The sequence below is a fragment of the Cebus imitator genome, unplaced genomic scaffold, assembly GCF_001604975.1.
Source record: "Cebus imitator isolate Cc_AM_T3 unplaced genomic scaffold, Cebus_imitator-1.0 Scaffold51, whole genome shotgun sequence".
NCBI classification, from domain to species: Eukaryota; Metazoa; Chordata; class Mammalia; order Primates; family Cebidae; genus Cebus; species Cebus imitator.
This window is the reverse complement of record NW_016107366.1, coordinates 7,652,246-7,675,704: the sequence shown is the minus strand read 5'-3', so window position 1 is coordinate 7,675,704 and position 23,459 is coordinate 7,652,246. Positions and strand designations below refer to the sequence as shown.

Here is a 23,459-nt window from a genome sequence, read left to right as displayed (position 1 = left end):
TTATGGATGAGCAAACAGGCTTAGAGGGGGCGAAGTGACTTGCTCAATGTAATAAACTGAATAAGAGATGAAGCCTGGATTTGGACCAAGCTCTCTTTTCTCTGGAATTCACATCCTCAAACATTTACAGCACCAATCAGAAGCTATATTAAGTTGTATACACATCTTCCCTCCTCAGTAAACTGGGAGCCTGAGACAGAAAGAAAGTTGTTTTCTTTGTGTTCCCTTAGCACCTACCAGGGCCTGGCATGCAGTAGCTACTTAAAAGTCTGATGAATTGAATTGACATGAAAGAAAATAAAAAGCAGAAATATAACTCCCATTTCTCTTTGCAGCCTGGGATATTTTTATTGCTCTGTGAGACTCCTACCCCACTTCACGTCTGTTTGATAGGGATCGGCCGGGGGATAAATATTTTTGGTGCCAAAGCTGACCTGTATTTCACTCGCTTCATGTTTATATAGCCACTCACTCTCCAGAAAAGCCAATGTGATGAAGTAGTTCTGGAAAGACTCAGAAAAACAAACAAAACTCAGGCAGAAGCTTAAGAAATATCGCCAGGTTTGCTTTTTAACGATTAAAGGCATTTTTAAAGGAGAAATAAAAACTCAAGGGGCCTTTCTATCACTGAATGTAAAAAGAACATGAAGAAAGTGTTGGCTCAGTTACTGCCAAGGAGATCAAATCCAGTAAAACCGCTTTACCTGGAGGCGGGGCACTGGCAAAGCCCACTCTGAGATTTTCAAGGATATGGTGTACTCCTGGTGCTTTAGAGAAACCCAGCTTAACTCTCACCCCCTGGGAAACTAGGCAACTGTCTGACAGTCTTGAGAAACTGGGGCCAAATGCCTAAGGAGTTTAGCAGTTAGGGGATGGGCTGGAAGGAGCCTTTCTACGTGATGCTGAGCATAAGGCTGCTTGAGCCCCCAGGCATTTGCCCAGCTATTCCTGACCCCTGGAAGGCCTGACCTGCACCTTTCTCCTGGCACACTCCTACCCTGATTTCAAGGTTGAGCCCAAGCAGCTTCTCCTCCATGAATGTAGGCATACCCTGCAAGGGGCATAGATGACTTTAAAGCTGAGCACCAAAATTTTCCTCTTGTGAATGTAATAAAGTAAATCCTTCCAATTTAATGGCTCAAGTATGAAGTCTGAGGAAGTGGGATTCTTTTTTTTTTTTTTTTTTTTTGGACAGAGTCTTGCTTTGTCACTTAGGCTGGAGTGCAATGCTGTAATTTAGGCTCACTGCAGCCTCCACCTCCTTCTTGAGTTCAAGTGATTCTCCTGCCTCAGCCTCCCAAGTAGCTGGGATTACAGGCATGTGCCACCACGCCCAGCTAATTTTTGCAATTTTAGGAGAGATGGGAGTTTCACTATGTTGGCCAGGCTGGTCTTGAACTCCTGACCTTAATTGATCTGCCCGTCTCGGCCTCCCAAACTACTGGGATTACAGGTGTGAGCCACCACACCCAGCTAGGGCAGTGGAATTCTAAAGGATTTAAAATTAAGTGGACCTGAGTTAGAATTCTGGCTCTGTTCCTTGCTACCTGTGTGACCATGGGCCAATCACTTCCTTGCTCTCATTCTGCATTTCTCATTTGTAAGATGGCCAGGGGCTGTGGGAGGGAGAGAGCAGGAGGGCTTCTGTGTTATTCTCCAAGTATGGTATAAAGGAAAGAACACAGGCTTTGGCTCATTCTAATCCCAATTCTTGTCAAGTGTGATCTTGAGCAAGCTGCTTAACTTTGCTGGGTCTCAGTTTTCTTCTATTTAAAGTGGAGCCAGCCAGTGATTCCTAAATTGTACAGTTTGTATAAGAAAAAAATGAGACGAGGTATGGAAAGCATCTAGTACAGTGTCTGCAACAGAGAAGATGATCATCAAATGGTAGCCTGCTACCATTACTTGGGTTTTGACAATTAGTGGTTTCTGTGTTTATGTGTTAGACACAGTGACATCTAGGGGCAAAATGTGATACTGCACCTAAGCTCTACTAGACACAGGATTAATCAACATGTGTGGATGCATGGTGGGAAGATGCTGAGATTCAGAGGAGAGGACATGGTTATTTTCCTTCTGGTACCAATCACAAAGCCAGGCATGTAACCAGTGTTTTTTCCTAAATGGATTTAGGTTAAGTAGTCATGAATCACTTTTCATGTATTAATTGCAGAAATTTATTGAGTGCCTACTCTGAGTCAGGTTCAGTTCTCGGCACTGAAGATGCAACAGTGGACAAAACAAACATTCTGCCCTATGAAACATGCATATTTGTGAGGAAGACTAGTAGCGAAAATTAAACAAGTACACCCATGTGTATATAAAGTACAATGTCAAAGAGAGGTAATTTAAAATAATCTTAAATAATGAAAACAGAGGGAAGGAAAGAAAAGAAAAGCGCTTATCTGAGCACCAGAGACCCCTTGCCTTAGGCAAGGTCATCTTTCTATTCTTAGATTCTTTGACTTCTTTCTTTCTCTTAAATGCTGCCTGAACTTCTCTCTGGGTTATGTCAGTGCCCACTGATGCTGTCACATGCAGTCCTCTCTCTGGGGGTAGGAGGTACTCAGTGGCAGATGAGAGCAAAGGCACACACTAATGATTAAGCACCCGACTCTGGAATCAGATCTAAGTTTGAAATGAACTAACTAGTTGTGTGCTCTTGGGTAATTCCCTTCCCCCTCTGAACCAGTTTCCTCATCTAGAACATGGGGATAATATTCATACATGCCACAGTAGATTACCAGAGCCTGTCTTATAATAACTGTTCAACAGATGCCAGTGATTTTTACTAAATGTCACTTCTGAGTTGTTTAGAGCAGGGATTAGCAAACTACTCACTTGGCCCACCATCTGTTTTTGTAAATAAAGTCTTATGGGAACATAGCCATGCTCATTTACTCTCACTTATAGGAGGGTAAAGTAGAGAAGAGAAATTTACAACTTTACCATGCTCATTTAAATGGATGTCATTTGCATATTTGTCTATGGTTGCTTTCATTCTATCAAAGCAGAGCTGAGTAGCTGCAACCGAAACAAAAGGGCCTGCAAAGTCTTACCTGTTGAGTCTTCTGGCTCTTTATAGAAAAACTTGGCTGATGCTTGGTTAAGAGAAAAGGGCATTTCTTAATTTTTTCAAAAAACTTCAGATTTTCTGACCTATTCTGACTGGCCTTCCAGTAGGGCCTACTCATGTCTTCAGGGAGCACCATTCAGGGCAAATATAGCATGGATGGTGCCGCTGGGGTTCAACTCTCCTGTCATCCTCAGATGGCACGTGCTTCAGGAGAGCTGCTAAAAGCCCTCTTGGCATTTTCCTTAAGTTGAGCCCAGATGAGAGTCTGAGAGGTTATCCTCAGATGCTTTTCCCACTCATGTTATTTTCTGCAACAGAATCTAGTCATATTTGTAGTGAACTTCCCTTGTCCTCAAAAAACATCTGCCCCCAGAACAGAAGGTGTCACCTCTGAATTTCTACTCTTGTCCCAACACTTCCATTTGGTCCTAGTATGAGGCAAAATAAAGACTGTAATAAGCCTTCTCAATTTAAAAAGATTTTATAATCGGTCTTTAGAAAAAAAGTAACATGCTGTAAAACTACGAAATTTGAAGGCATTAAGTCACCATGTGTCAACACATTCTTTAATAGGCTTCTTTTCTTTTGATGCTTTAAAAAGTGTGGACACATGGGGCATACGGGGTGAAATTTGTGTATGTGTGTTTGGGGAGGGCAAGCCATCACGGATGGAGGGAGGAGGGGGTGGGAGCTACGGAAAGAAGAAAAGGATAAAAAGACTGCATTGCAAAAAGCATATGATTGCATTTGCAAATTTATATAAATCTTGTATATATGTCAGCAAAAAAAAAAAAAAAAAAAAATTAAGGGGCCCACTAAAAAAAGTCCAAACTTCTTTAAAAGAAACAAAACAAGTCAGTCACAAAGGACAAATAGTGTATGATTTGACTTATATGAGGTTCCTAAAGAAGTCAAATTCATAGAAAGGAGAATCATGGTGGCCCGGACTGTGGGGGGAGGAAGGGAGAAGAGGGAGTTAGTGTCGAATGGGTATGGAGTTTTAGTTTGGGAAGATGAAAAGGCTTGGAGATGGGTGGTGGTGATGGCTGTATGAACAGTGTGAACTGCCAAAGGCTTTCAGTGTAAGATTTGGTACTAATTTTGTTGTGAACATGATGAAGGCTGGATGAGCACATTATTCCAGTGTGAGGAACTCTCTGGGGTCCCTCTGGGCTTTTGAGTGATCCCAGGAGCAGGTTTGTGGTGCTGTAGCTAAGTATTATTTACCAACCAAATTACAGGAGGGTAAGGTAGAGAAGAGAAATTTATATTTCACCCAAATCACAAACACAATCAGTGAACCAGACTGTTTTGAAAGGGCTGTGACAGTTGTAGTTCAAAATTGGGCTCTACTTCACAGTTCCAGTTTTTTATATAAACAAGTTGGTTTTTATAGTTTTGTTTTTATTGGGGTAAAATGCACATTAACTTTGCCATTTTACCTAGCCATTTTTAAGTGGAGAGTTCAGTGTCATTAACTCAATAGAGGAAGCCCCGATCCCCTCCATGGGTGAAACTTATCGCTCTCATTTCCCTTTCTGTCCCTGATGTCACCCTCACCATCCTTGATGTCATTTCCCGCACTGGTCCTGAGGCCCTCCTCGCCATCACAGTTGTCTTTCTCTAGACCCCTGGCGACACAATTAACATCCTCTGATGTCCACTTCTATCACTATCTAGTCCTCTAACCTCATATCCATTAAGGGACTGTTTCAATCCCCACTGTCTCTGATATGATTACTCTTAAAAAAAAATAGAAAAAAGTTCTAAAAAGTTTTTTTTTAAAAAGTAAAGAAAGTTTAAAAAGGGGGTAGGGAGAGCTTGTTTCTCAGATAAGCCCCCTCCCTGGATGCCTGGGCCTGCCGCAAGCCTGAGCTCTTAGAGTTGGCCCAGACCCTGGCGGGGGATCCAGTTTCCCCCAGCTCAGGCAGTGCAGGCAAAAGTGAGCCAAGCCCGTGGCCTCTGGTGAGCACACCACATCACCGCCCCACAGAGAGCTTCCAGACAACTGAACTGCTGCTTTCCCTGATGCATTTTGTCGACTGTTGCCAGACAGTTGGTGTGTTCTTGCTTGGCAGTCACATTAGAGAGCATAAAGGCCGGTTCCTCACCACAGATGACCATAGGGATGAATCACATACTAGCACAAAGGAACCATCCCTGTGCTTCTTCCAAACCAGGACGGAGTTGTCACCAACGGCAGAGCAGCTCTTAAACCAGAGCTGCAGAGCAGGAGGGGCCCCAGAAGTGACCTAGGCCAGTGTTTCTCCAGTCTTGGCTTGCTCTGGCTGGGGATGGGGAAGCACAGGCTCCTGGGCTCCTCCCAAGAATTCCAGTTCCTTAGGATCAGGGTGGGGCCTGGGGAACTTGCATTTCTAACAGCTTGCAGGGCAGCCATCCTCAGAAGCCCTGACCTAGACCACAGGTCCCCACCTTCCGCAGTATATCAGCAAGACCTGGGAAAGCTGAAAAACTACTGATGCTCAGCTCCGGCCCCAGAGCGCTCATTTTAACTGGCCTGGGCTGGGTGACTTCTGGTAGTTTTCAGAAGCTCCTGTGGGACTGTAATATGCAGCCAGGGCTGAGGAACACTGGGGTGGCCGGGCCTCTCATCTTATGGAGAGTCGTCATGAATCCTGCTGGGACCCAGAGACGAAGAGCCCCTTCATGCGAGCACAGGGACAGGGTGGCAGAGCAGGGCTCTTTCCTCTCTCTAAACGTAGCCCGTGGATTTCCTAAAGTGGTTCAGGTGTGGGTCAGGGGACAGAGGACAGAATATACCTCCACCTCATCTGGAGAGGGCAGGGGGCTGCAGTCCTGAAGAAGAACCTTGGCAGTGAAGAGGTGGGGTGGGGGGCGCTGAGAAATGAGAGATATCAGCAGGGCACAGGCAGGAGCCCGCAGAATCACCGCTAAGGGGACAATACTACGTCAATGTGTCCCCATTCTACAGCTGAGGACACAGAGGTCCTGAAAGACTAAGAGCTTTGTCTAAGGACACACAGCAGGTCAGCAGTGGAACAGAGATTACAACTCCAGGCTTCTGTTTTGCCTGTTGGCCTCACAGCTGGGGCCGGCTTGCTGTCTGCCACCAGTGCCAAATAACCAGGGCGCAAAATGTAGGCTCAGATGAAAAACCAGAACAGACTCCGTGTTCCACGTGGGGTGAGCCCACAGTGAGGATCTGCAGCAGAGGTGTCTGTAACTCGTGATGCCCTCATCAGGATTTGAAGAGTGTGTGCTGGGGGCCAGGGTGTGATGAGGGGACTGAATTGAGAAGAGGATTTTTGGTAAGAGGTGTCATGAGACCCCTACCCTGGTGAGAGGAATGGGTAGACTGGGAGGGAACACTTCTTCTATGACCTCAAATTAAGGGAGAGGCCTTGGCTTCCAATGGAAAGGAGATCACTGGATGGCTTGATAGGAATCTTTGCAGCCGGGGGGACCCTGTGGACTGATGTGTGACTCCTGCTTGAGAAACCTAAAGGGGATGTTGGACTGGCCAGCTTTACTGAGGATGGAACGAAAGAGAGGCAGCTGCTACGGTGACGTCAGCCTTGAGTTTGTAGGCGCAAAGGATGCAGGAGTGCTTTCTGCACCCCAGATGTGGGCCATGGGTGAGGGAGAGCTGGTGTGGTCCTGTCCAGGACTAGCTGGAGGGGTGAGGTGACCCCACGGTAGAGAACATAAGGATACTCAGGAGCAGGGGAAGAAGCCACAAATAGCCAATTGGGGGAGCATTTCACCTGTGTCAAGAGCACGGCAGGAGAGAAAGTCCCAGTAATGAAGGAACTAGAAAAGCACCTTAAGAGTCTAAAGGGCCCACTGCAACCCTCGCCAGACCCAGTAAGCCCAATGCCAGCTCCGAGCAAGTGAGGTATTTCCTGCCCCTTCTACTACTCCTAGTTCCAACTTGGGAGGGTTGGACACCTGGGTGGCTGGAACAATGGAGAAAGAACTCAGGCTGGCCAAAGGGAGAAGCAGCCAGCCTGGGCCCCTTTTCCCAAGGCAGGTGGCCGGCCTGCTGCAGGCCTGAGCTGGGAGAGGGAGAAGTTGTGCCATTGAATGCCGTTTGAAGTTTTGAATATAATGATGGACTCTACATATTATAATAGTTACTGACCAGAGGACCTTCAAAATCAAGAGACTTGACATAAATTTTATCCAGAAGAAAGGGAAGAACTAGTACCACTGCAAGAGTTAAAAAGGACAGTGGTGGACAAAGTTTCTCTGTGACTAAGAGTCAAGGTTTGTCAACATCATGGCTATACCCAACCGCATGGGTGGCAAATGCATTCCACAGTGTGAACGCTGAGCTCCTGTTCTCCAAGGACCTCTTTGGAAATGGAATCATGACATCAGGTACCAGCCCTGTTTCACTCCTCTCTTTTAAGGGCTCCCCATTGCCCATAAGCTCAAGTTCAGATTCCTTAATGTGGCTCCTGCCTTCCCTTCCAGCCTCTTCCTCTACATTGTCCCCACAAACCCTATGGCCCAGCCACACCAAGCCTCTCTCAGCCCCTGACCACCCTCCTCCCCTCCTTAGGCTGCCATGCACGGTTCCTCTGACAAGGTCGCCAGAATCCCCATGCCCTTTGTTTGGCTAACTCTCACTCACCATCCAGGCCCCAGCATAGGTGGCACTTCCTCCATGAAGCCTCCTGTGAGTGTACTGTATCCCAGCACCTCCCATATGTCCCCAGCCAGCCCTGATACCTGTGTGTTATAAATGCTTTGTTAACTGTCTGATTTCCCCAGTAGGCTGAAGGCGGCAGGAGGCAGGGATTATGTTTAGCTTGGATCCCCAGCAAATAGCTCAGTGCCTAGAATATGATATATACTGGCTAGATAAATGCTGAGTGAACACAGCTAACACCCTGAAACGGAAGGGGAGTGATTACCTTCTTCTTCATTTTCACATTTTTGAAGATGGCGTGGACTCTCCAGGTCTTTGCAAACATGGCCCCAAAAGCGGTTGTGTAGCCCACGGTGAGAATCCAGGTCCTGACCTAGAGGCCGTGAGAAAATAGAGGTATTGACCTTCCTTAGGTAGAGGGAATTCATCAGGTATGAGACCACCCTGCAGGGGGAATATCCATAATGGGGGTAAATACTCCTCTCTGCATATTGTTCAGTTTAACTGGCATCTTTCACTCAAATTTCCATTCAATAGACATTTGGTTCTATCAGCCACTTACCAGACCCAGGGTACTGGGCACACAGGAGTGTAAGATTCAAATCCTGCCTTAGATGGGGCCAGAGAGAGCCAGCCAGAGGGAGAGCCACAGAGGGCCCCCAGGACTGCGGAGGGACCACCAAAAGGTGACGGTCCTGCCCTCTGGCCTTCACTTCCTCTCCTTCCTTCCTTCTTCCTGCTGCCCAGCTCTCTCCCCACATGGTCAGGCCATGTGACTACTACTGTCCAGTGTGACCTCGGAAGGCCAGTTAGCATAGGCCAGCCTGGCGGCTGAGCCCACACTGAGACCTTGGTCCCTGCTCAGGACTGAGGCCCGCTCTGGCTCTGACCAATTCCCCAGGAGTAAGGTGTGCTCTGACCCCTAGCCCTGGGTTGGTGACTAATGGGAACAGCTAGCCCTGACAGGAGCCTACAACTTGGATCGCTGAAGCTGGAACAGGCTGGCCACCACCTGGTAGGTCTTAAGGTCTCCAGGATACCACCTTCACTTGTGCTGTCTGTCTCACTCCCAGAACCCTCAACCCTCACCAGTTAGACTGGACACGCTCCAATACCCAGGAGACTTGCACATCTCCAGGTGGGCCCCACATCCTGGTCTAGCCCTGGGCTATGCACCACCGAGTTCTGGAGCCTCCCACTCACTGGGATGGAAAAGCCATGTGCCCCATGAGTTGCAGCTCTGAGCGTGAGTCTTTGCTCTCCCTCAGCTCTGTTGAGCTTAGTTTCCTTTGAAAGGTTCCAACCTTCTTTGGCTGAATACAAGACAGAAAGGTGGATGTGGTAGGGGAGAAGGAGAGGCAGCCAGCCTGCAGCAGACAGCTCAGGCCCTCTGCATCCAGAGGAACTGGGCACAGAAGCTTTGCTTGGCTTCCCCAGGCCCCTTCTAGTTCAGGGCTGGCTGCCACCAGCACATGCAGGAAGTTTCCAAGAAATGTTCCCAGCCCATTCCCTTTACGGATTCCTTCTGCTCCTGCCTTTCCAGCAACTTGACTCTTCAGGTTTTCAGAGACAGAACATTTTGCATTTCCGTTTCATTTGTAAAAGTAGGAGCTATTTTTAGACTGCAAGGCCAAGCCACTAAATCAAGGGAAGGACAACAGCATCCCAGCGCTTGTTTAGAAACACAGGCCTGTGGAGCGTGTATGCTATGGGGGTACAGGTGGGCACTTAGCCTTCTATTTTCTTTCTTTGTTTTTTTTTTTTTTTAAATGAATGAGAGGTTTCTATGTTGCCCAGGCTGGCCTCAAACACGTAGCCTTGCCTCCTTAAGCACCAGGACAACTGGCCTGAGCCACAGCAGCTCCCTCTTTCGTTTTTAAATTTCAGAAACCAGGAGAAATCAGATGGGTAAAAATGAACCACAGTGCTTTAGAAAGAATGTAGAATCGTCACACATTACCCAGGTGATAATAAAAGGATAAAAAAGTATGCAAAAAAGGGAGAGCCAATTACAGAGAATCTAGACCTGAGCACATTCAGTGACCAGATAAAACGTTTGTCACCTGTCGGAGGTATGTGGGACTTGAGAGTTCATCTCATTCATTCATTCACTCATCCATTAGTTTGTTGGGTCATTAATTCATTAGTTTGTTTGCTCATTTGTTCATCCGCTCCTTCAACAAGTATTATTAGGCCGGAGGCAAAGTATATAATAATGAAAACAAACAACAACAACAACAACAAACACCAAGGTGATTTTTTGGAGGTGTCAGTCGAGTGAGGAAATCCCTTAACAGACGAAGAAATTGAGGCCCAGCACATTTAAGATATTTCCCTTACGCATGCCATACAGCTCCAGAGCTGAGCCTGGAACTCAATGCCTTGTCCTGGCCCAGGCCTCTCTCCCCGACATCCTGCTGCTGCCTCCTCCTCAGATGGAGTCTCCTTAACCCAAATCAGGTTTGTCTACACCTAGAAACTGGCTGTCAAAGAACAGGACACACCCAGAGGGAGCAGCTGACCAACCTGTAACACCCTCCAGGGACCTCAACACACTTGTAAAGCTAATTTATTGACGTGGCTGTGAAGACCAATGGTCTACAGCATTTTTGATAATGTTCTCTTGAACACGTTCAATTTTACATATGAACATATACAGAACATGGCATTTTAAAAAGGATGGACAAAGATGAAGTAATATCATTTTTTACCTCATCCTGTGGCTGAAAAAGATCTATTTTGAGGCGATGTGTCACTCCAGTGTGCTAAGCATTTTTTTTTTTTTCTTTTTTTGAGATAGGATCTTGCTCTGTTGCTCAGGCTGGAGTATAGTGATGCAATCACAGCACATTGCAGCCTCTATTTCCAGAGCTCAAACAATCCTCCCACCTCAGTCTCCTGAGTAGCTGGGACTGCAGGCATGCACCACCATACCTGGCTAATTTTTTTGATTTACAGTAGAGACAAAATCTTGCTATGTTGCCCAGGCTGGTCTTGAACTCCTGAACTCCAGTGATCCTCCTGCCTTGGCCTCCCAAAGCATTAGGAGTACAGGCATGAGCCACTGCGTCTGGCCTTAGAGTGCTAAGCATTCTCCATATTTGCTTTGACTTATGTTTTCTTTGAAACAATGATTTCCAGGCCACTTGTCTATTGTGAGGGCTAAATTCATTAAGACTCAACCATATAATTAGTCAAGTTAGTTAAAATTCAATAATATAAATTTAACCTGGCATCTGGAAACTGCAATATCCTGCCATAAACTAAAAGCAAAGAATAGCTGAGGATGCCGAGGCAGTAAAGGGTTAACACAGCAGGCCTGAGACCATTATCCTTAGAAAGGTTTGATTTGAAGGCTGGTCCTTAGCTGGTATGTGAGAGCTTGGATTCTGGACAGTTCCCACCATTCCCTCAATGGTAAGAGCAGCTCACTGTGCCTGAACTGGTCGTGCAAACAGTGTGGTTTATGCTGAACACTGCCTTCCTTCTGGAAGTCTGGAATTTTGTTACGTAGTAGGCAGACGGTGTCGACATATCCAGCTCCCAACTAAAAACCCTGGCACGGCATCTCTAATGTGCTTCCCTAGGCAGCGTTTCACACATGTGGTCGCTACTCATTGCTGGGGGGATTAAGCTCATCCTTTGCGACTCCACTGTGATATGGCTATCAGAAGCTGGCACCTGGTTTCCCCTGGACTTCGCCTCCCCATGTGCCTTTTCCTTTTGCTGGTGTTGCTGTGTATTCTTTCAGTGTGATAAGTCATAGCTCTGAGTATGACTGTATGCTAAGTCCTGAGAGTCCTACCGAATCATTGAACTTGGGGTCTGTCTTGGAGACTATCAATGCTGCACCCCATTGCTGTCTGCTGTAGGGAACCGACCAACCACCTTGCCTTTGGGAGTGTTCCTGCCTACAGCCACTAGACACCTACGGCCAGGGCTTCACGGTCAGTCCCCGGATTAAGTGTTAGCCCAGTTTAAGTCTCTGAGATTTAAACACAGCAACGTCCCACAGAGCCCTCGGGTTAAACTCCAAACTCGTAGCAGGGCACAGCCCCCACAACTCCACCTTTTCTGATATTCCTCAAGTCATCCTGTCCTGCTCAGCCTTTCCCTCACACCACACTGGCTCATGCTGCCAAGTCTGACACGCACTGCTTCCTCCATGCAAAATGCCATTCAATGTTCGATGTTCTTCACAATTTCTCACGCATCCTCTGAAATCCAAACTTATGAGCCACCTCCTCTGAGAAGCCTGCTGAGGAGGTCATGGCGGCCTCCTCCTCATGACGTCTGCCTTCAAGCACGTTTCTGCTCTGCTGGTCACACAGAGATGACATCTATCTGATTACCTGTCTGCCTCTCCCACTAGATGAAGCTACTGGGAGGCAGGGGATGCTTTGCCCACCTTTACATCTCTGGAGCCAAGAGGAGACAATCAGGCTGAATGGGCCAGGTTAGGAGGTTGTGAACTCTTTGTCACCACAAATGTGCAAGTTGAGCCCGAGCAAGCAAAGGAAAGGAAGACCATAGAGAGCTAGAGCATTTGATAGCAAAAGAGGCGGAGTTCATGGCCTCAGCATCTCCTTCCACATGTTGTGTGGCAGGTAGTGAGCTCCCTATCACTCCACATATTCAAGCAAAGCTTGGAAGACCCCCTCTTCTCCCCCTCCATTAGAATGCTGCAGGGGCGTTTCCTGCACTGAGGAAGGTTTCATTTAATGACATCCCAGGTGCCTCCCTTCTATGTGGCTCCGTGTTGCCAAATAAACTAGAAGGTTTCATCTGAAGGGTTCTAATGATTCTGTTTTCCAATATGTTGCCTCCAGTACAAGTCTCTACTGATTCATCAACACCAGAGAAACAGCTACTTCACTTTTTCTCCTAAAGTCTTATGTGTGTTTATTTTTCTGATGTTAACATCTTTCTTTTTCTCCCCTTAGCTATCAAGTACTCAGCCCCCTCTGCAAACTGCGTTGAACCTAATACATCCAGGGAGAAGAGAAACTTTAGGCAGGCAGTTCCCAGCTCAGTCCCAGCTATGAAAAAGGAAAAAGAAATGAGAGCAAATCTCCAAATGGAAGGAAAAATCTATGCCCACAATTCTGCTCAGCTGCTTGCTCCACTGATTTCATGAAGCATGCCTGGCACGGTGAAGGGCTTTCATTGCCCTTCTGGGGATCAGCATGAAAATGGACACACAATCTCTGTGGGCAGGCCTGTTCTGACATGAAGGGCAGGACTGCTGTGCTCCGGGCCTCCTTGACACCACAGTTTCGTGTGGGCCTCAGGCCAACAAGTCAGAGGGAGGAGCAAGCCCTGGTGGCTGGCTGGACACAAAAGGCAAGTCACTCTTTTGCAGTCCAAAACGTTCTCTAAAGGGCCTTTTATTTCATTCTGACTGCCCACCCCAGGCCATCAATAGTGAGAAGGAGGGAAGAAACTCCCAGACTGCCCCAAAGCAAGCCCGAGACCACTGTGAGGTATGAGGTGGGGGAGCTAAGAGGCCTGAGGTCTCCAGAGCCCATCTTGTCTTCCTGGGACAGGGGCGACAAATAAATCCTAACACAATGAGACTCTGAAGAGCAGCCTCTAGAAACAGCTCTGGAAGACCCCGTCTTGCTCAGGGTCTATTAGGTAAGACCTGTACGGACAATCTTCTCTACAGTTTAGAGTTCAGCAGAGCCTTTCTGGGGGAACAGTGCCAGGGGACACTGGTGACTCGGGACCTGAAGGAGTACTTTGGAACCCAAGACAGAGCCTAGGGGATATCTTAGAAGCCTTGGGGGCAAATCAGAGAAATGTGCCCCCTCTGGGCCCTTTCTTTTTTTTGAGATGGAGTCTCGCTCTGTCACCCAGGCCGGAGTGCAGTGGCATGATCTCGATTCACTGCAACCTTCCCCTCCCCGGTTCAAAGGATTCTCCTGCCTCAGCCTCCTGAGTAGCTGGGACTACAGGTGTGCACCACCATGCCTGGCTAATTTTTATATTTTTAGTGGAGATGGGGTTTCACCATGTTGGCCAGGCTGGTCTCGAACTCCTGGCCTCGTGATCTGCCCACCTGGGCCTTCCAAAGTGCTGGGATTATGGGTATGAGCTACTCTGTGGTCAGCTAAGACACAGTGCCTGGCCTCTGTGCCCCTTTCTGAAGGACTCCTCTCCTCAAGGACCTTGTAGTCAACAAACTCCAAGAACTTGGCTCAAAGGGCAGATCACAAGCCAAAATTCAGCTCCTGTCCCTGAAGCTGACACCCTTGTGTCATGCAGAAAGTGCACAACTGCCCTTGGCGGCCTTGGCTTGGGCCACAGAACACCACAGAATGAGGGAGAGGCCTTTCTTCCTATTCCCCCTACAACCCCAGAAGGTGCGTCAGGACTGGAGGTTGGGGAGCTTTTTGGAAGTGCAGCATTCTCAGATGGGTGGTTGCAGGAGGAGGGTGGGACATGGTGGGGAGGGGGCTGCTGTGTGCCTTCCTGTAGCTCTGTGGACAGAAGACACAGAAGAATGGGTATCAGGGCCAGAGAGGAAGGACTGAGTGGCCACGCCATGGTGACTACAGCTGCTGAGAATTTTGTGGGCAAGTATGGTATATTATTTAGGACTTCCAGAAGTAACTGGAGCTCACTCAGAGGGGTCCCTTATTTTAAGTCTTCCTTGATTTGTCCCTTGCTTCTGGGCCTTACTCATTCCCCTAGGTCTGTCTCTCTCAGTGTACACAGCATAGTAAATAGGAACTGTTTGTGTAATTAGGTTTTCTGACTGCACTGCCAACTCCCTGAGGACCATGATCTGTGCCTAGTAAGTGTCTGGGAGTGTTATATGAATGAATGAACCATGGAACAGGAGTGCTGAGCAGAGCCAGAGGTTGGCCCACATGTGGGGTGTCTGGGAAAGGAGGCTATCATCCTGCTTATTGGCTCGGGAGTCTGGGGAGTCCCTGGTTCCTGCCTCAGCCTCCTCCTCTGGAAGGGAGCTGGGGTTGGGGAGGCCACTGTCTTCAGTGGGCATCTGTACCCCATCCAGGACTCTAGCCGGCCCAATCAGGCCCTGTAACAGCTAGTCCCTGTGGCCCTCTCCCCAAGCTGGTCTAGACCTGCCGGGCAAGGTCACCATCAAACCCTGTGGGTTATCTCCTGGCCCACCAGCCTTCCCACTGCCTTCTGAAATCACAAGGCACATTATCATGGCCGCCATGAGAGTCCACCTGCAGAAACAGCCCCCAAACTCACATTATTAAATTGTTTTACTTCTCAAGCGCCTCAAAAGAAATCCCCACACAACAACAACAAAACAATCATAGGTTTATGGTCTTTTAACTAAAAATGTTTCATTAATTCCTACCAGGCTTGAAATTACTGGGAGGCCAAGTGGGTGTTCCTAGGCAGCCTTCACCTTTCTAGTTAGAGTTAGAAAATCTCAGTACCCCCATGAGGGCAGAAGGACATCACACTTCCCAGATCAGTGCCTGGGCCTCCTGCGCCCCATCCCTGTCCAGCTCCTGCCCATCCTGGGCAGGGTGAAGAGGCTAAAGGTGTGCTTTGGGACTCAAACTCCACCCTGCCAGCTGTGATGGGACTGCCTTGCTTCCCGAAGTTCGAGGATGGAGGCCACACCCTGGTGTCTTCCAGACCAGGAGCTCCTTCCCTCCCACAGCTGGGCCCCAGGAGCAGGCTTCTGGTGCTTCCATTTCTTTTACACAACCAGTCTCCAAGAGACAAGCACAAAATAAAGCACCAGGTACTAATCTTATTCCTGCTCTTCGAAGTGTGGTCTGGGGATGTGGCATCAGCATCCCCTGGGAGTGTCAGGAATGCACAGGCCCCCTTCTGGACCTGCTCAGCCAGAACTTGCATTCTGTCCAGACCCCCAGGTGGCTCAGTGCACACTGAGCAGCACTGTCTGTGCTAGCAGGAGCCGGGATGGGGGCCTCCCTTTGGCGGGGTGGGGGAAGGGAGGAGCAGCTAGGGACTGGAAGGAGACAGGAAGGGCTTCTGGGATGCTGGTAAGGTCCTGCTTCTTGATATGGATCCTGGATTCACAGTTGAGTTCAGTTTGTGAAAATTCACTGAGTGGCATGCTTATAACTTATATATACTTTTTTTTAGTAGAAAAATAAATAAAAGAGTTGGGGTGGTCAGCTAGTAGAGCAGCTGGGAGCTAAAACTGAGCCACACTCTTCTGAGTACCCCTCAGGGCAGCTCTGGGCCAAGATTGCTTCTTAGGCCAGATTCTAACCACTACATGGCTGCAGCGTCCTTAGAGGTCCTGCCTTGTGTCATTCTCACCTCCCTCGCTGCCTGCCCCAAGGCCTCTTTCAGCACTCAAGGTGGCAGAGGCAGCCACCAGCTTGGCTGTGACTTAGGCAGAACCCACGTCTGTTCCTGCTCCAGTTTGGGCAGAGCAAGGCCACAGAAGGCCAGAAGTTGCCAGGGGTATCTGCACCAAACTGGCCAGCACCAACTGGTTTTCCCAGACTCTTTAAAAAAAATTTTTTGAGACGGGGTCTCCCTCTGTCGCCCAGGCTGGAGTACAGTGGTGTAATCTCGGCTCAGTGCAACCTCCACTTCCCCAGTTCAAGTGATTTTCCTGCCTCACCCTCCCAAGCAGCTGGGACTACAGGCATCTGCCACCACACCCGGCTAATCTTTGTATTTTTAACAGAGAAGGGATTTTACCATGTTGGCCAGGCTGGTCTCGAACTCCTGACCTCAGGTGATCCACCCGCCTCAGCCTCCCAAAGTGCTGGGATTACAGGCATGAGCCACTGCATGTGGCCTCCCAGCCTCTTCTTCAACCTAAGTTTACTCTGCTTTATCAGTGTCTCTCTTAATGGGATCCAGAGGTGAACACAATTATCTGGACAGAGTCCCACCATTCATTCACACATAATGATGACGGCTAAGATGTATGAAGTCCTACTGTGTGGCAGGCACTCAGTGCTTTACATACATGATCTCATTTAATCCTCACAACCCTATTATTGTCATCCCCATTTTACAGAAGAGTAAACTAAGGTTCAGAGATGTTAAATAAGGTAAACAAAGCCACACATTAGGAAGTAGTGCAGCTGGGATTTGAATACAATCAGTCCCATAGCAGAACCTCTCTCTTTTGTGCTAGACACTCTAATATAGTCTGGAGAGGCATCAAAAATGAAATAATAGTCTAAAACCACTCAATTGTATACATTAAAAGGGCAAAATATATGGTATATGGATTATAGCTCAATTTGCAAAAATCTGAGACAAAAATTTTGGTAATATTGGCTGGGATAGGGCCGGGCGCGGTGGCTCAAGCCTGTAATCCCAGCACTTTGGGAGGCCGAGGCGGGTGGATCACGAGGTCAAGAGATCGAGGCCATCCTGGTCAACACGGTGAAACCCCGTCTCTACTAAAACTACAAAAAAAAATTAGCTGGGCATGGTGGCATGTGCCTGTAGTCCCAGCTACTCAGGAGGCTGAGGCAGGAGAATTGCCTGAACCCAGGAGGCGGAGGTTGCGGTGAGCCGAGATCGCGCCATTGCACTCCAGCCTGGGTAACAAGAGCAAAACTCCGTCTCAAAAAAAAAAAAAAGAAAAAATTTTTGCTGGGAAAAAAAAAAAAAAAAATATTAAATTTTTTTTTTTTTTTTTTTTTTTTTGTATTTACCAGATTAAAAAAAATTTTAATTTTTTTTTTTTTTTTTTTTTTTTTTTCCTTTGGAGATGGAGTTTCGCTCGTTTCCCAGGCTGTAGTACAATGGTGTGATCCTGGCTCACTGCAACCTCTGCCTCCCAGGTTTAAGCAGTTCTCCTGCCTCGGCCTCTCAAGTAGCTGGGATTACCGGCATGCACCACTACGCCCGGCTAATTTTGTATTTTTGTAGAGACAGGGTTTCTCCATGTTGGCCAGGCTGGTCTCGAACTCCCAACCTCAGGTGATTCACCCGCCTTGGCCTCCCAAAGTGCTGGGATTACAGGCGTGAGCCACCGCACCCGGCCAAAAATCAGAATATTCTTGTTTTCAAAAAGAATGGAACATCTCAGGCATCTTTGTGGTTCAACAGAGCTAGTTTTAAGCTTCATCCCTGTTGCCTAGCAGTGTGTGACAGAGCTTCAGTTTTCTGTCCTGTAAGGTGGGGACAGTGAACTTGGCCTTGTCAGGTAGTCGTGAAGGAAAGGCTGCTCCTGGCTGAAAGCCAGCCTTGGCGAATCACAGTGGCTGAGGGCACAGGCTCGAGAAGTTAACACGAAGCTGTTGACTACCCCACACCTGAGAATGCTTCTGAGAGCCCGGGAAGCTGTGTGAGGCCCACGCTGGGATGGAAGGTCCACCTGGAGCCTCCTCATCCTGTCTGCATTCTTACTCCTCCCACGCGTGAGCTGGGATTTCTGCCTGAGATCCACAAGGAAGACGAGTGCTTTATCCCTTCCCCACCTGCCCAGCTCCTTATCTGAGCAAACAGGGCCTGAGATCCCAGAGCCAGGTCAGCTCCACTGTGGGGGTCCCTCTCTTCGCCCTGGCAATGGGTCCCTGGCCCACCCCCAGCACCATCCTTGCAGGCAGCTCCATGTCCACAGGGGCCACGTTGCTATGGTGACTCCACTACCCACACAGTGTCCAGGGAGACAGCACAGGGTATAGCTGGAGCTGTTCTCAAGACTTGCTGAAACCGGCACTGACAGGCTGGGAAGATTCTGGAAAGGGTCAGAGGGAGTGGGGGATGGGAACTAAGAGAAACTGCTTCCCTAGCATAGCACTGTGTGTGTGTGTGTGTGTGTGTGTGTGTGTGTGCGTGCATGCGCTCACACATGCACCCACCCTCGTCCCAGCAGAGGTGTTGCCTTCTGCTGTTGCTAATCTTCTTATTGTGACTGTCGTAGGTTTGTGCCTGAGGTGGTGTTCATGGCTTCTCACTGTGTTAAGCTGCTATACTGAAAGCTAAAAGGGAAAAAAAGCGGGATGTATATGGCAGCAGAGCAGACGGAATGACTTAGGATGGTCCATGTCTGAACTTGACCTCATGGTTTACCTTGTCCCCTGTCCTTTAAGATTTCTTACAGAACCCAGCGTGGAACACTAGGAAATGACACCGTGATGGGGATGCAAGGTGACGAACTGTGATGCTGACCCCTCCTCCTACACCCATCCACGCGGCACTTTCCCTGAGTTCCAGGCGGCTTGTCTGAACCGTCTTGTTTAACCCACACTGCAATCCTGCAGAGGGAAAACTGTGATGTTCATTGTACAGATGAGAAAACTGAGGTGAAGTCACTTGCTGCAGTCAGGAGATAGTAAGTGGAAGAGGTGGCAGTCAAAGGCAGGCTGCTGTCTGAAGACCCGTGCTCACTATACTATGTGGTCCTGCTTCTCCTTGCAGCTCCCCACTCGTGGGAGTTTGCTGGGAGCAGCCTTCTAGGTCTGAAGAACAGAATCCATGGCACCAAGTGACATTAAGGAGCGGCTCACCCTGGAATAGCAGGTGGAACGGAACCCAAATTTTACCCATCAGGGACTGATACTCAGGCTCTAAATTGAGCTTTATTTTCCTCTTCCTGGGCGATACTGAAAATTGGTAAATCAACGACCCCAGCCCTAACCCATGTACACATCTGTGCTGACCCAATTCAATCCAGAGGAGATCATCTATGCCTTTTCCCCACAGTCAGGCATGTGGACTCCCCTTTACAGAGCTTCTAAAACAGCCTTGAGTGCAAATAAATTAATTCTCAGGGGTGGTGAGAACCAGGCCCTACCATCTTTTTGGGTTCTCATGTTCAGAGCTGATGCTGATTTGTGAAGTGCTTTATGATTTATTCATACCAGCCTTCTCTAGCTTCCCAGGACAACCTTCCCCTCACACAAATGAGCGTGACTCCCAGAATAGAATGTCAGGCTTCATTAAAAAGAAAAGCCCTGGGTGTGCGGGATGTCCCTGTTTTTGCTTCCTAGCCTGCATCACCCTGTGGTTGTCGAATTGAGGTCAAATTTGAGAAAGCACCTGTGCTTTCATTGCCTTTGGCTTGTGAACAAGGCGAGATGTCAGGAACTTCTTTCTGGGAAGGAGAAAGTTTCTGAAGGCTGGGCAGCCCTTGATGTCTGCTGCAGGAGTCTCTGCAGTGGAGACTGAAACTCAGGCCAGCTGGTGGCATTTCCAGGTGGCCAACAGCAATTGATGAGGAGATGGGCAGAGCAGACCCCCAGAAGGGAGTGGGGCTGTGGTGGAATGAGGGTAGGGTTTTGCTCCACTGGTTCTCAGCTGGGGGACCGAGGTAAGCCCCTCGCCTCTCAGGGATGCCACTGAGGAACTGGAGTTGCCAAACTTACCCCCACTATCATTTTTTGAGATGCAGTCTCACTCTGTTGCCCAGGCTAGAGTATAATGGCGCAATCTCAGCTCACTGCAACCTTCACCTCCCAGATTCAAGTGATTCTCCTGCCTCAGCCTCCAGAGTAGCTGGGACTACAGGCATGTGCCACCATGCCTAGCTATTTTTTGTATTTTTTATAGAGATGAGGTTCACCATGTTAACCAGGCTGGTCTCGAACTCCTGATATCAGGTGCTCTACATACCTGAGCCTCCCAAAGTGCTGGGATTACAGGCATGAGCCACCGCACCCGGCCCCAGTATCATTTTCATTACTGTAATCATCATAGTGTCCTAAAACTTGGGGAGGAGGTCTAAGCACAGATGGAAGAGAGAACTCCTCATTTAACTTCATCAGCATCCCTCAGGAGCAACCTTTTCTTCAGGCCTCACCACTGCCCAGGAAAGCTGGCCATAAAAAAATTGTATGCCCATGAAATTGTTAGGCATCTCAGGGCACAAAAGTCATGCTGATGTAGGAATATCAGAGACTCAGTGCCCTTCACACTTCTGCTAAAACTGGTAAGACTTCCATGTGCTTTGGTCATTATTCCAATGTCAGAAGGCCACACTCTAGAGAAAACCCCACTGAAACATACCCACAAGGACTTTTGAGCAGCTCAGCTTCTTTGGAAGCTGACTCCAGGCACTTGCATCTCTTGTATTCATTCACCTCTTTCACTCCCAGGGCATAATAAAGCAGGAATGAGCCAGTGCCATGCTCGGAGTGAGAAACTCTGAGTGGGCAGAGTGAACCGAGTGACCCTGGAGCACTGGGATTTGATGGCCCTGCAGGTCCCTCCAGGAGAGGAGAGGTGCCTGAGCACCCCAGTGACCTCAGTTACTGGGGACTTGACCACACACTTCTCAAGGCACTTCCCAATTAAGGATAAAGTAAGTGTATCTGTAGACCTCTCCCTGGCTAGACAGCTCACACTGAAATTACTGGTAATGTGAACAATTTCTTGATGATGTGTAACAGTCATTCACAGAAATCATTCACAGAAATCAGGAGAGCAAAATCCCCTGGACTGTAAGATCTCAGGGGGTTTCCCTCCTTTTCATGTGCTGTGCCAGAGCAGAGGGACTGGACTGGATTCAGTCTTCAAACTCGGGGGTGTGGGTGGGGACACATTTAAGGGGTCCTTCACTTAGGCACCCCTCACTGCTAGCCTTCAGCCCGCATCATCCAGCAGTGGGCAACACTGAGGCCTGCGAGCAGCAAATGCACTCTAAAAAGGGCTGCTTTGCAAAAAAGGGCCCACAGTGCTCTCAGCATCTTGAAAGAAAACAGCAACAACAAAGGAGTGGCTTTTGGATTAATCGACTCAACACCGATCTTTTGACCATCCCCTCTAGCTCTGGTCTTCCAGGCAGGGGACTGGATGAATTATTGCATCTGGGACTCTAAAGAGACCCAACTGGCTAATCCTGTTTGGACAGATCATAGTCAATGTCCAGAAATAAATCTCAACTGGTTACTTTATTCTTAAAAAGTTCATGATTTTTTCAACTGAGGGTTAGTTCCATACAACTATTAAGTGATTGCCAATACATAACCGCCTTTAAGAAAATAACTAAAAGTCATTTCTTTGGGCATTACAATTCTAAAAATGTTAATTTTAAAAATAATCTTTCTAAAATACAGAAAATAAATTATGCTGCTTTGGACTTCATTAAATGTAAATATATATATATCTCAATAGGGATGATACCGCCCCTTCGGGGGCAACTGTTGGTTCTTGAATATGAAGAAACACTACTTTTTTTAATGTATAAACCACAGATATACATAAAGTACACAAACAGATATACATTATATTTCTGGTATTAAACTTTTGTAAGGGGAATCATATGGGAAAAATGTCTAAAAATGCTCCTTAGGGGAACAATAAGGAAAAAACTATTTAAGAAAACACCACTTAAATAGAAAATAACAATCACAGCTTTTACCATATGACTCAAAGTCAGACATACAAAGATCTGTCATCATATTCTTTGACGGTTTTTGAGGTAGATGGGAGGATCTGTGCCTTCTCAAACGATCCTGACCCTGACCCTGACCCTTGGTGCTGATGCTTTTCTGGATAACTTTTCTCCCTCCTTTTCTATGTTACTGTCATTTCTCAGTGGGTTCTCTTCTAACAGTGGCCTGTTAAGTCCATTATATATATACTTTTTGAGACAGGGTCTTTCTGTATTTCCCAGACTAGAGTACAGTGACACGATCACAACTCACTGTAACCTCGACCTCTGGGCTCTAGCAATCCTCCCACCTCAGCCTCCTGAAGAGCTGGGACTACAGGCGCACACCAGCATGTCTGGCTAATTTTTTCATAATTTTGGTAGAGACAGGGTTTCACCATGTTGCCCAGGCTGGAAGTCCATTATCTTAATTTTACAGGCAGTATTTATGCCCATTCTGGCCTGACAATAACACCATTCTTCCCTGTTGAGTTGAAGAACTCCTAAATGTGTTGTTCCCTGCCTGTTCATGTATTTTCATGTATTTCTAGGTTTGCATCCATGTTTTTGATGCCTGAGGTCACCAAGAAAACTTTCTATCATACGCCACTGGCTTATGCAGAATGACTTACGGTGCAAAGTGTTTCAAAGGTCTTTTCAGAAACAAAGGATCCATCAAGGCCAAAGAGAAATATGGACGCATAGGAGAGCATCCCTCCAAGGATAATAAGGTTGTTCATGTATGGACTCGACATCTTTATAAGCCTGACAAGAGAAAGAGACAACAGATGTAACAGAACTGTTAATTAAGTTATTCCTTCAACGGGTATTTTCCAAATGCCTGCTAGATATATATTGTTGCTCAGGCTAGAGGGGAGAGAGAGAGAGAAACGGAAATGTGCTGTGGGACCACAGGGCACACATCAGCAGGAAAGCCCAAATTTCCAGTTGATTCTCCCCAATACCCAGGTGCTCACTCTGGAACCTTCCCCTTACAGAGAAATCACTAAAAGCCCTGCTTTCCTCTACCCCTCTTCCCTACTGTTTGTCCTTCACTAAAAGACCTCAGACAACTATACATTTCTAATCGCAAATTTCCCTGCCTCCTTTGTCAGGTTCCCATTACTTCCCCAGGGACAGCTTGTCACATCAGTTTCTTCATCCATTAATTTTCAGTTTAAACAAAAGCATTAAGTCAACAGGGTTTTTTTTTTTTTTTTTTTTTTTTTTTTTTTTTTTTTTTTTTTTTTTTTTTTTTTTTTTTTTTTTTGGCTGGGGCTGGGAACTGATGTCAAATCCAGAGAATGTGAGATGTAACTTTAGCCACGTTCCCCACAGCGAGGAGGAAGTCCCACACCACACTCCCTGCCTTGAGTGGACCATGTCAAGAAGGCCAAACACTGAGTCTCGAGGGTTGCTTAGGAAAGCTCACA

General features: G+C 47.6%; 1 protein-coding gene across 1 annotated transcript in view; it reads right to left on the bottom strand.

Annotated features, from left to right (window-relative positions):
- Window positions 1–23,459, bottom strand: part of GABBR2 (gamma-aminobutyric acid type B receptor subunit 2) — a 429,129-nt gene that overhangs the window by 79,432 nt on the left and 326,238 nt on the right. Inside the window, exons 11-12 of the mRNA XM_017527825.2 lie at window positions 22,659–22,791; window positions 7,978–8,085 (exon numbers count right to left, since the gene is read on the bottom strand). Coding sequence (XP_017383314.1) covers window positions 7,978–8,085; window positions 22,659–22,791 — 241 coding nt within the window. The remainder of the gene's footprint in view (window positions 1–7,977; window positions 8,086–22,658; window positions 22,792–23,459) is intronic.